Source organism: Mastigoproctus giganteus, chromosome 1 (assembly GCF_048544385.1).
Source record: "Mastigoproctus giganteus isolate SK-2022 chromosome 1, ASM4854438v1, whole genome shotgun sequence".
Classification (NCBI taxonomy): Eukaryota; Metazoa; Arthropoda; class Arachnida; order Uropygi; family Thelyphonidae; genus Mastigoproctus; species Mastigoproctus giganteus.
The window spans coordinates 87031437-87045579 of NC_143575.1; the positions used below are offsets into that span (position 1 = coordinate 87031437).

Genomic DNA, 14143 nt, shown 5'->3' on the forward strand with positions numbered 1-14143 from the left:
TTTTTTGTATTTAGCTTCAACAGTTTCTCCTCTGCTATCCTCTCAGTTATCACAAAATCATTCAGCTCCCCACCAGAATTTCACTCGCTTCTGGCATCTCCATCCCTAAAAAATTCCTAGTGTGATATCTAGATGTAAAATACCTATTCATTTTGTCAGCAGCCTGAGCAGGATCAGCAATATATCTGGTGAACTAATATCATTAAACCCTTTCCTTCTGCTGTTTACATAAGAAATCTTTGCTGCTTTTCTTTGCATTATTTTCCAGAGACTTCTCGTAATCTGCATTAGCTTGCCTAACCTCCTTTGTGACTTGATTGTAGATTAGTTTATAACTACTGTAGTCGTCTGTATCTCCTGATAATTTACAGGCAACCCCCGTATAACATGGTACTGCTACAACACGGTTTACCTCTAACACGATTGATAAATTGTGGCAATCCTTGCACTACGTGGTACTTATATAACAGGGTTTTGCTCTAACATGGTTAGAGAATTTTGGTAAACCTCGTATAACAGGGTATTTTCGAGGCTTTTGTGTGAGGAAAACCCTGCTATTATGTTGGATGTAATTTTTCAACATTTCCACTCTTTTTGAATCCCTGCTGTTGGCTCGCTAGTCAAAAAAAAATTATTGAAAAATCCCTGTATTTCATTTTGTTGGGAAATCCCTGTGTTATGTTCTGTGCTATTGAACTTGTGGAAAAATCTAGATTTCAAAGTTTTATTACTATTGGATAGCACACCAGGCCATCCGAAAGATTTAAGTCATCCAAACGATGAAGTTATGTTCCTACCACTACAGTTGTACTAGGTTAATACAACTTCTTTCATTCACTCATTAGATCAAGGCATTATATCCACCTTTAAAACTCATTATGTCAGAAAATCGTTACAATGGATTTTGAAAAAAATTGATTCTGAATCTATTGAAGTAATGGAGGCATGGAAACATTTCTCAATTGTGGACTGTATCAGAATCATAGCTTTATCGCTGAAAGAAGTAAAACCATCAATGTTAAATGCATGTGGAAAAATGTATGGCCAGAGTCAGTTCAATCAGGAAATATGGTCAAACTGGCAGAAAACAGAATCGGTGCGATAGTAGAATTTGCTACATTGGTAGGAGGGGAAGGTTTTGATGATATGATTACTGAAGCCCTCGCGGGTACTTTCGCCCTCCTTCCCCACACCGAGTTTGAATTCCACCGATGATGGAAGCAATTTTTATGGGTCTTTTCCACAACGTGACTGAGTTAGTCAGGCTCAGGCGAGAGTAGCATGGTTTTTTTCTCTTGCAAATTCTGTTTTGCTGGACTCGAAAAGGCGTCCAGCAAAACAGAAAATTGACCTCAGGGCATGCAATTTATAGACAATATACACAGAGTAACATGGCCTTAGTCACCTATGCTCCTAAAAAAATAAAAAAATATATGATTACTGAAGATGTTCAAGAATTGCTGGTAGAAAAAGATGTGGGTAAGCAGATTTGGTGGAAATGGCATCGGGGTGTAAAACCAAATCAATTCAGAGAATGATAGTGCAGATGAAAATTCTAAACTTCCAACTTTTATACTAAAAATCATAAGGGAAGGCATAAAGTTAGCCGAGCAATTAGAATCTTATTTTTTGAGTGCAGATTCTTGAATGAAAGGAGCCCAAAGCTCAAAAGGGAGCTTCAAAAATGTTTAGTTCCATATGATGAAATTCACAAAGATTTATCAAGCAAAAGAAACCAAACCCAAATTACTGATTTTCTAAAGAGAGCAGAAGATACACAAAAGCTAGAATGGTGTATTTTTTTTAGTTGTTTTAACGTTTTGTTAACGAAATAGTGTATTTTTATTAGCCTTTGGAACGTAACCCCCCCTCTTTTTGTACTTTTTCTTAGTCGCATATAACATGGTTTCGCACAACATGACATTTTATAGGAACCTAACTACCGTGTTATACGAGGGTTGCCTGTATATGCATCCCATGCATTATTCTTTGCTACTACAAGTCTCATCAGTTCATCTGGCATCCAATTAGGTCTGTGCCCCGAACTGTGTCCCTTAGTTGGTGTAAAAGGTCTAGTAGCTTTTATGATAACATCCTTAACCAACTGTGATAACCAACTGCTGCAGTATAACCAACTGCAGCAGTTGGTTATACTGCACAGAATTGAAAGACTGAGACTGCTGTAGTCATCCTTACAAAAGCAAAAGTGCAACCCAGTGGGTCTTTTACCAGCAGATTCCAAAAGCATGAAGAATTGCTGGTGGCAATCAGGTCAAGAGTATTGCTTACTCTTGTTTGCCTCTAACGTACTGTTGTAGAAAACAGTCATCCCATAAATCCACAAAAGTCTTGCTAGTGTGTGTGTGAATACCACTCAAGTTCCAGTCAATATCAAGAAAGTTAAAATTCCCCATTATAAGACATTCTCATTTGCTAGTCCATTCTATTTCTCTGTATAGTTGTTTGCTGTACTCATCATAGTCATTAGTCCTATATCACACTCCTGCCTTTAAAAATAAGGGTAGGCATATGTTATAGACCTAAGCACTGGGAAAACTCAGTGCTTGGGTTACACCAAACTGACTCAACATTGCACTGGGCACCTTTGTCCACTGGATGCACAATCTTAGATTTTATGTGCTTCTTAACTAAGGCAATAACATCTTTCCACTCCTGTCCTCTCTCGTCTTTCTGTACACATTGTACTCTCCATATTCAAATTCTGAATCTTTTATATCTGAGTTACACTGTCTCTGATATTGCTATGATGTCTGTCTGTCTTCATCAAATGCAGACATCATAGCACTGTCTCTGATATTGCTATGATGTCTGCATTTGATGATTTGATTAGTACTTCAAATTCATCAACTTTATTTATGTGCTCCTAACATTAGTGTACATACAAGTATATCTGCAACTATTTTTACTTTTAGTAACCTAAACACAGCCCATGTATTTGCTTGTTCCACGAAAATCCCCAAGAATTGTTTTCACCTCTGCCTATGGCTACTATTAATTGTTTGTAAACTTTAATAGTAAGAGGAAAATTGCTCATGCTTTTTGAAGGTAATCACTAAATATTACACTTTTTTTTTTTTTTTTTTTTTCAAAAAATGGATGTCATCATTTTGCTTGCTGGTAGTACCCTTTAAAATTTCTTGTGGCAAGGAGATTCATCATGATGCCACTTTAGGGCTGTTGTTTGGTCTCTGGATTATAGTAATGAATCCATGTTTCATCCATACCATTTTTGAATTCTAAGCAAATTTTTTAAGAATTGTCATTGCACAATTCACATCCTTCCTCTTTTGGTATGCATTCGAAATACCCACATATTTCACTGTAATTTTTTTTCTGTTTTCTATTCCATTCTTTGTGAATTATAGGATTTTTCACTTTGTGATAATAGGATCAATTCATTTACAGGATGTTAGTGTTCTTGCTGTGCACTGTAACCCAATCTGATGATCTGTCAATATCAGGTTATGAACCACATTTCTTTTATTAGAAGAAATGCACTTTACAACATTGATTATAGGCACCGCCATAGCCAGGTGGGCAGGAGCAGCAGTGCATAGCACACGCTTCTTGATTAGACCAGGGTTCGAGCCCATGACCACCAAATATGGAGGATGCGGAAAGGTCAGGGAATGACCCACCGCATATCCCCGGAGCAATATGGCCTTAGTTGCTAATGCTCCTAAAAACCAAATAACATAATAACATTGATTATAACAAGGAGCTTTTCTCTGTAGTTTTGATATGGAATGTTTCATTGCAATGTAGGCCACACTGGCAGAGCAGCAACCACGCACTGTGTGTTCAACCAATGCTGTCTATATAGCAGTTAAATCCAGTGTTGTGTTTCAGCTAGTTTGATGATTTTTACTCTAGATAATTTTCGTAAACTACAAATTTCAGTAGTCATGTAAATTTTTTATGTTATGTTAATTGCTTTGAAATTTTTAAAGGTTTCTTAAGTCAGTCAGCTAGTGCTTTGCAGCATTTTGTGTGATGCAGCCAGGAGTCAATATTTATGTCAAACTCTTGGAAGACAGGCTTGGCCTGGATTTGCAGTTGCACTTCACAGTATTTTGATTACTCCTCATCATCTGTATTTTTCTTATGATTTCAATAAATGCATAGATCAGTGTTGTTATTGAGTATAATAAGAATTTATTAAATAGCCAGAATGATGTTTCAGACATGTTTGTTAGAATGGTATTTTACAATCAGAAGTATTATTTGCTACTTCATATTACTGTTTATAGTTTAAGCAGGTAACTTTTTTGTAATACACAATAAAAATATTCTCCCTCTTGATAAAAAAAAAACATTGTTAATTTAATATATGTTCAGAAATAATTTATGCCACATCTTTATTGTGTTTGCTTAAAAATTAGATTTGTTTTAGCATTTGGTCTTAGAGATAATCAAAGTTGTAGACATACTTGGAAGTTGCACCCTTCATCTGACATCAAAAAGTGGCTGTTTGAACTCTGTATAACTAATAGAGTGTAACTAATTTTGATTGTTACTATAGCTGCTGTGTATTTACTGCCTCACTGTTTTGGCATTTAAATGAAATGATTAATAATGTATGCTGTTCAATTTTATAATTGGTAATGACCATCTTAATATTTCAGAAAAGTTTTTGTGGAAGTTTAACAGCTAAAATACGTCGATTGAAGTTAATTTTAAAAAGTGAACTTATCAACCAGAACAGTATTTTTATGCTTCTACCTCAGTTCAAGCACTGAGTTGAGTTGGAAAGAAACAAGTTAGTTAATGTATCCAGTGCATTACATTTCAAGTGCATTAGAAAACAGAAATATTTCCATGATTTATAATTAAAAAAAAAAGCAGTATCCAGTGCATTAGCTGGAATACATGGCATAAAAATAGTCCCTATGTGATATGTATGAAAAAAAGAGATAATAATCACTGGATTTCGGTCCAATTTTAATGAAATTTGGAAAAGACAATAAATCATGAAACAGCTAAATATAAATTTCTTAAAATCCATTTACTGAGCGTTGAGTTATTATTATATCATCATCTCTTTCTTGGTGATTTCCTTCTACTTCTCTTTCTCTCTCAGGGTAATTCAGACATTTTTTTTTGGCTGGTGCAGCATAAGCCTTAGGCTTCCTTGCACCATATGGCTAATAATAATAATATGCAGAGGACAGACCAAAAAATAATTGCAGATTTCTATTGGGCCAGTTTCATTTAACCATTTGATGAGAGTGTTCTGGTTAAAGTATGCTAGAGCTGTTTTTTCTAATTTAAACAAAATATGTACTGAGTGACATTAGTTCCAGTTCATGAATTCCTAAAGGAAAAAATAAAAACCAAGTGTTTTCTTAAGCCTGTTTATGCATATTGATTATGTTGTGTTGAAAAGCAAGGATTTAAAATTAGCTCCATCTTTTCCATCCAATTACTGAAACACACTACTGTCACCTTTTATGCATCTTATAACAGAAGTGCTGGCTGACTATAGCTATTATTTACATCTCACAGTGAGGTGCACTAACTGCATGGAACAGGATATTTGATTTTAGTTTCTTTCAAGTTTACTCACCAACATTAAATATAACTTACAAATTTGGACATTTTTTAAAATGTGAAAAAAAAAATCTCTAAAACACACATCTAAAGCTTCCAGCTTTTTATCACCTCTCTTTCTTCATCACATCCTTTTTTATTCTTTAGTACTTTCACTTTAGGTATGAACATTTCCATAATTTCTCTTAAAGAGATCCCTTGTTTTTCTTTTCTTAGTTTTTCAATTTTCTGACATCCCTGGTTGAGGCACCTCTCCTTGTCCTTTCTTGCTTGACATTAGAAGTCTGCATTTATTTGTTTGACTTTCAGACAAACTTGTGTAACTTTCACTTTCCATGATTTTGATAAATTGTTCTTTTCATCTTTGTTAAGTTTGGGAACATTTTCTTTAGTTCCTTCCTCTGTGATGTATCATCTCTTCTAATAGCTTATCAGGTTCTCTGTTGTATTTCCACGGTATATTCTCCATATCATGTTTTGCCTGTAAATTTGCTTGTAAATTTTGCCTGTAAATTTGTCTACTTTTTTTTTGCAAGTGCGCACACACACACACACACACACACACACACACACACACACACACACACACACACACACACACACACACACACACACACACACACACACAAGCATAAGCATCTCCACCATGTCTAATTTTATATTCAGTTCTTTTAAAAAGATTTATTAAGCCATCCCAAAAATTTCATTAAAATTGGATAAATAGAAATCTGGAAATTATTATTTCTTCTTTTCACACAGTTTGTATGGAAAAAAAAATAATAATAATTCATAGATTTAAACATTGTTGGTCTTAGAGAGTCTGCATTGCTTGTGTGTATTGTTATGTAAGACTTGTGAATGTGATGTTTGGTGCTGCTGCACTACATTCACAGCAGCACCACATGAAGTGATACAGAGATGGGAGAGAGAAAGAGAGAGAGACTTAAAAAATTATATAGGAGATGAATTATAAATTTTATACAATTGTAATTAAACTGAATGGCTAAGTTTAGAGAACATAAAACTGTTGTTTCTTTAAGTTTTATAAAGTTATAATCTTAGTAGTTAATTAATAAGAAGATAACTATATTTACTTTTCACTTCTATTAGTCACAGAAAAAGAAAAAAGGAGTTAATTAATTTAAGAAGAAAATTGAACATGCCTGAAGTGTAATACACTGTGTACATTACCTAACGTGTTTAGCTTAATTTTAATTTTTTTCATTAGAGGTTCATGGCCTGTTCTACAATTGGTACCAGCCAGAGTTTCAGCCAACTGAATTGCTGACTTCATTTTCAGATGCCAATTATGTAATCTATTTAATTCTAATATTGCCCACTTGGTGATGTTCATGTGTGAAGTCTGTGTTTAGGTTTCTTGAAGCAGGTGTTATCTATAGATTGATTATTTATCTCATAAAACTGAATCAACCTGTTGCGTGTCTCATTGCATTTATCCAGGCCACATACTCTTCAATAATACTTAGTTCCTTTTTCTCACTTACCTTTGAATTATAGTTACCATTAAGTTGTAGCACATTTTTTTTCAATGAGGGATCAATTACCTCATGTATCCATTCATAAAATTCCTTGATATCCTTTTCTTCAGCATCTGTAGTAGGTGCATATGTCTGTATGAGAATAACGTTGACTGAATGGCTATAAATGTATAGCAGTATTAAACAGTGATAAAAAGCACTATTGAAAAATCAAAGAATGGTATTAATAGTGCCAGTTTAGTGACTGAATATATATAGAGTAGGGAAAACAAACATTTGTTATTAAAACAAATTTGTATTTTCATCTGAAACAAATAGATTATCTAATTTGGTTACTCCACTATTGGTTCAGACTACTGACATTCCACTGTATTGTGATTCTAAGCTATTTTCTTGAAATTGTGTTGCTGGTTTATATTTTAAATATCTAATAATAATATATCATCAGACATGTTTCAGAGTACTAAATCAGTAATAAAGTTTTTAGCAGTTATTTGTTTATGCTTTAATCTGAGAAATTGAATAATTCTGTTTATTTATTTTCAGGGCTACTTTGGTTTTGGGCTACATAGATGATATTGTGTTTTCTTCTGAAAGTTAATTTTTGTAGTAAAAAAGTTGCAGTATGTCAGAAGATGAAAATAACAGAGAAGCAAAGGCAAATGGCAGTGATGTAAAATCAGATGATGCTGTATGTCGTGATTTCTTGCGTAACGTCTGCAGAAGAGGAAGTCGTTGTAGGTATAAACATCCCAACACTGAAGACGGAGAAGAAACAGGAAATAAACAGTATGTTTTTTGTCATGATTATCAAAACAAAGAATGTACACGTCCTAATTGCAGATTTCTTCACTGTACTAGACAAGAGGAAGATTTTTATCGTTCCACTGGTAAATTGCCTAATCATGTGTTAGAAGCTATATCATTAGGTAAAGGCATTTCCGCTGTATTTTCTCCTAAGGGGGAAATCCCTATTTGTAAAGACTTTCAAAAAGGAGACTGTAGGCGTGGTGGGCGTTGTAAATTTCAACATACAGATCCAGCAGAATTTGATGATGACTCACCATTTTCACCACAAGGAAAGAGGAAATTTAGTTTTGATCCACGAGGACTATTTGATAGTTATAGTGGTTATGATACCACAATGAAAAGACGTGCATACGACTGCCCTTTACAGTTGCCTTTTAGAATGAATGATCATGTTCTGACACCACTCCATGACTACCGATTTGAGGAAGAGAATGCAATTTTAAGACGGAAAATAGAGGAATTGAAGAAGCAAGTTGCAGATCTTACTGCAACCAATGAGTTTTTGTTGGATCAAAATGCACAACTTCGTCTCAGCAAACAGAGCACCCCCATAACACAAACCTTAATACCGCATACAATCACTCCAACTGTTGCTCCCATTCCTCCAGCTATTACTCAGATATCTCAACAATTACCATTAAGCAGTGGAGATTTAACAGCTGCTGGACTTGCCCCAGTATCTATTGCTTCTGTATCCATTGCCCAAGCCCTACCATCACAAAGCATACCACAGAGCATTATTACTATGAGTGGTCCAACAACTTCTCTTGTTTCTTATCCTATTATGACTCAAAGTATGCGACCTGTTATTCCACACAGTTTGGGACATTGATGCAGGTGAGTTGATTAATATTTAGAATCTGGAAGCGTCATATATATTGATATTCAAATAACAATGTTTTGGAATATTAATTTTGTTAATAATGAGACAGTCAGCAGAACTTTCATAGTTTACATTAGATGTAATTTTATTTCTGTATATTTATTAACAATAATTTGCTATGCATGAATGCTGAAAAATATTGGAATAGAAAAAAAAAAAGTGGGAAGATTTCATTAAAATTTGGAGCAGTTCTAGGCTAGAATTCTTCATAAACTTTGTTTTTAATTTATAAAAGAGTGTCTTATTTAGCTGCTTTCTTCGTAATAATGAAAACATACTTTTAAAACATTTTTTAAAGAATCCTCTTTTTCCCTTTGAAATGTTCCAAATGGCCATCTGTAGAAAATTAAGCAAACACCAGCCTCGTCATTCATTTCAACTCTACTCATCCCCGTGCCCTCATTCCACAAAAACTGGGGTTCTGAAATCCTATGTCCTCAGAGCCCTGTAGATTTGTAGAGGACCTCTTTTCCAACAGGAACTATCTTCAGTAAGTCATGTAGCCATGATTGATTATGTGGATGTCCTCTCCACATAATCAAGAACACTTACGGAGCTAATGATCAAAGATCTCAACAAACACAAGAGCCAGAATAATTTATGTAACAACTGCATTCTTTATGTCCCAGGCATCAGCAAGAGCATTGCCAAAGAAGCTAGGAAATAGGGTGTGGCCTCGTTTTACAGTTCTTTCCCTCTCAAAATTGCTACATTGACCTGAAAACAATCCCAGAAGCCCTGTATACTGCATCAGCTGCAGTTTTGAGGGCACTTACATCAAAGAATCACAGACAGAGCCAGTCTGGACCAGGATGTCTGCCAGGGGCAAACGTTGATGATGCTGTAGGGCAGATATTATCTTTTTAGAGCACAAAAGTGAAACCCCCCCCCCGAGGTGATATTGTTGCACACAGCACAAATGAACTTAAGAGTAAGAGATCTGCAGATTTGCTTAAGAAGTACAGGTCAATACTGAAAAAAAGTCGCGAGTTAGGGTTAAATTTAAAAGTGTCTGCAATTCTGCCCAGACATAATAGGAGGGAGTATATGATGAGAGCCTTGTCAATCAGTTCAGCCCTGGAGAGATTGTGCAAGACTCACAGAATCTGTGCTTGCTAACAGGAGAGACTGCTTCTACAGGGATGGGATACACTTAAATAGAAAGGGTGCAAGAATATTTGCTGATGCTATTAAGGCAGTGTTAGGTGGGTCGGAAAACTGCTAGTTTTGGGGGTTTCACAGACTAAAACATTAACGGTAGCTGCAGGTAGAGGCAAAATTGATTCTTGCACTGCTTCTATTGTAATGAGCAGCAGCCTAGAGAGCAAGTTGCTGGGGACTTCAAGAGCTGCTGGGAGTCATCATGGAAAAGTAAATACATGGGCTGTGTTAGGGTAACTAAGAGTAAGAACAAGTGCATATATATGCACTTGTTCTTACTTCTTGTTTCTTGGAATTTTGGGTTCGAGAGTAACCTGTGCGGTCGCAGCTATTTTGCAGCTCCTGGAGAAGAGAAGTTTTTTCTGATTTATTTTTTGTTTTATTAGCTTAAATTGGCATATTTACTTATTTTCTAGAGTAGTTTTATATTCCTAGTTACAATACTTAGTTTAAAGTTTAACTTGATAGAGATTTTGTGGGTATTACTTAGTATCGGTAACGGTATCAAATCCACGTGTTACAAATTGCAGCTCCGTTGAACGAGAGGTTTTTAACCGTATTTAGCCGATTTATTAACCAATTGTTATATCAAATTATTATCTGTAAGTAGCTATAGATCTAGTCAGGATCCTTAGTTTATTCTAAATTGAGACAGCGAGATTTGGAAGTTAATCAATACTTAAGAGTCCGTAGAACTACCGTTCGTAATTACCGCCATTGTAACACGATACAGCATATCCGGAATTCGATAGCATTAGCTTGTATAGTATAGTGCATAATATAATATTGTCAGTTAATCAGTAAATCTATTAATCTTGTTAAACTTCATTGTCAATTAAATTGTACTTTTAACTATATATATATATAACAACTTAGAGTACAAACGTAACAAATAATTAATACATAACTTGATATGGAAGTTATATAAAGGGAACTCGTAGATAACAATCGATACTGAAAAATAAATATAGCGTTATAACTGTGTTAGGATACAAGTTTAAGGTTTTAATTTTGTTCTGAAATTGTAATTTTATTGACAGTAAATCGAAATCATGACTCAGACCAGAGCAGCAAAGCAAAAGGCTCAAGCTAATGGGAGTGCTGTGGCTCAGGGGAGAACTGAGGGGGGCAGTTGCCCTCTGAATCACAGCCTTTTAAGATGCACTGTTTGCTTGATGTTTGCGGAGCAATCGGGTACGGGACATGATACTGCCATGGGGGATGTCTTTGTGTGTGCACGATGCAAGGAGAGTAAGGAAATTAGGCGACAACTCAGCGTTGTTATGGGCCTATATGAGACCTTGAAGGACAGGGCGGATGCCCTCGAAGGAAATAAATTGAGGGGCCCATCAAGCTCTCAGCTGCCCACATCAACGCCAGAGCTTGCACTTGGTCATCTTGCAACACAGAGGCAGCCCCCAAGGCAGAATGCGCTGGTCCCACAGGAACTAGTAGTTGTTGGTGACTCTATTGTCAGGGAAACGGGGAACATGCTTTGTAAAAAGGATAGGTGGAACAGGACCAGGGTATGTCTGCCAGGGGCAAAGGTTGATGATGTTGTAGAGCGGATATCATCTTTTAAGGGCACAAAAGGTGATATAGTTGTACACGTCGGCACTAATGATATTAAGAGTAGGAGACCAGCGGAATTACTTAACAAGTACAGGTCACTGATGAAAAAAAGCCGTGAATTAGGGTTGAATTTGAAAGTGTCTGCAATTCTGCCCAGACACGATAGGAAGGAGTATATGATGAGAGCCTTGTCGATCAATTCGGCCCTGGAAAGATTGTGCAAGGCTCAAGGGGTAGAATTTTTTTCAGCCTGGACTGTACTTGTTAACAGGAGAGATTGCTTCTACAGGGATGGGATACACTTACATAGAAAGGGTGCAAGAATATTTGGTGATGCTATCGAGGCAGTGTTAGGTGGGTCGGAAAACTGCTAGCTTGGGGGGACACAAAGACTAATAGATTAACAGTAGCCACTGGCAGAGGTGAAAGTGATTCTTGCACTGCTTCTATTGGAATGAGCAGAAGCCTGAAAAACAAGATGCAGGATATTTCAGAGATTGCTGGAAGTCATTGCAGTACAAGTAAACACATGGGTTGTGTTAGGGTAGCTAAGAATAGCAACAGGTGCATGTATACTTGCGTGTACACCAATGCTAGGAGTTTAGTAAATAAATTTGATAAATTTGAGGTATTGCCCAAAACATCAAAGGCAGATATTGTTGGGATATCAGAGATGTGGTGTCACACAGATATAAGGAATGCAGAACTGGAATTTGGGGAGTACAACGTCTACAGAATGGATAGACAGGATAGGAAGGGAGGAGGGGTTATGCTATTAGTTAAGAAACACATAAAATCCAAGGAAGTGAAGCCAGTCGACATCGATGGACAGGGCAGTGTCGAGTCAGTTTGGTGTGACATAAGCATTGGGAGATCAAAATTGAGAGTAGGAGTGTGCTATAGGCCTAATGACTCTGATGAGTATAATAAGATACTGTACAGGGAAATAGAATGGGCCAGTAAATCAGAGAGTCTTATAATGGGGGATTTTAATTTCCCAGATATTGACTGGAATTTGTGGGTTGGTCACTCACACACTAGCAAGGCTTTTGTGGATTTATTGGATGATTGTTTTCTACACCAGCATGTTCGGGAGGCAACTAGAGGGAGTAATACTCTTGATCTGATTATCAGTAGTGATTCTTCATGCATTAAGAATCTGCAGATAAAGGAACCACTAGGTGGCAGTGATCACAGTGTGCTGAAGTGGGATTTACTCAAGGAGGTAACTACCATCAGAGGTAAAGGGAAGGATTTTTGCTTTCGTAAAGGCGACTACGATGGACTGAGACAGTATTTAAATTCTATACAGTGGGACCAACTGATGATGTTACCAACAGCAAATTCAAAATGGGAAGCATTCAAGGAACTAATCTTGGAAGCTACCAGGCTTTACATACCAACCAAGAAATATTGTTCAAGGTTCAGGCGTAAATGGTTGTCAGATGAACTAATGAGACATATGGCAGAGAAGAAAAATGCATGGGATACATACAAGTTGGTCTGTAACCAAGTCACAAAGGAGATTAGGCAGGCAAAGGCAGATTATGAGAAATCCTTTGCAAAGGATGCAAAGAAAAACAGAAAAGAGTTCTTTACCTATTTAAACTCAAGGAAAGGGATGAATCAGATTGGTCCGCTGGATGTTGATGGTTCAACAGTTGAGGATCCTGCTCAGGTGGCTAACAATCTAAACAAGTATTTTGCATCTACATTCACACATGAGGAGTTATTCAGGAAGGGGAATGTCGTAGGTGAAGTAAACATTGGCAGTGAGCTAGATGATTTTGTAATAACTGAGAGGAAAGTGGAGGAGAAATTGTTGAGGATAAACATAAAAAAGGCACCCGGGGTGGATATGATCTATCCAGTTATATTAAAGGAGGCAGCAAAGGAAGTAAGCAAACCCCTAGCCATAATTATGAGAACTTCTTTGGACTCAGGGGAGGTACCCATGTAGTGGAGATGTGCAAATGTGACCTGAATTCACAACGGAGGATCAAAGGCTGACACAAGTAATTATAGACCTGTTAGTTTAATTTCGGTTCCAGGAAAATTAATGGAGGCACTGGTTAAAGAAGCACTGCAGGATCATCTAGACAAGAATTCAGTTATAGCTCAGACACAGCATGGTTTTGTTAAGGGCAGGTCTTGTCTGACCAATTTGATTGGATACTATGATGTAGTCACAAAAGAACTGGATGCAGGGAATAACTTTGATATTATATATTTGGATCTTAGAAAGGCTTTTGATACTGTTGCGCATGGAAGACTGCTGCACAAATTGGAGCAGTGTGGCATTGGAGGCAAATTGCTGCTATGGATAAAGGGATGGGAGTGGCAGAAGACAGAGAGTGGTAATCAATGGACACTGCTCAACGTGGACTAATGTTATTAGTGGAGTTCCTGAGGGTTCAGTGTTGGGTCCATTGTTGTTTTCTGTTTTTATAAATGAAATTGATGATGGTATATCAAGCTTAATGTCCAAGTTTGCAGACGATACAAAGGTTGGCAGGGTTGTTAAGGACACTACTGATGCTATGCTGCTGCAACAGGATCTGGAAAGGTTGAGCAGATGGGCTGAGAGGTGGCAAATGAAGTTTAACATTGACAAATGTAAAGTACTACATATGGGAAACAGTAACCC

General features: G+C 36.6%; 1 protein-coding gene across 5 annotated transcripts in view; it reads left to right on the forward strand.

The window, feature by feature from the left end:
• The window catches only part of LOC150090971 (zinc finger CCCH domain-containing protein 10-like), a 1521236-nt gene that overhangs the window by 26087 nt on the left and 1481006 nt on the right, over positions 1-14143 (forward strand). For 3 of the 5 annotated variants that reach the window (XM_090373700.1, XM_090373683.1, XM_090373692.1), the window contains exon 2: positions 7617-8717. In XM_090373700.1, the coding sequence (XP_090229826.1) occupies positions 7696-8712 (1017 nt within the window). In that variant the 5' untranslated portion in view covers positions 7617-7695 and the 3' untranslated portion in view covers positions 8713-8717. Of the gene's footprint in view, positions 1-7616; positions 8718-14143 lie in introns of those variants that run through there. The other 2 variants (XM_090373667.1, XM_090373676.1) reach the window with 1 other exon arrangement.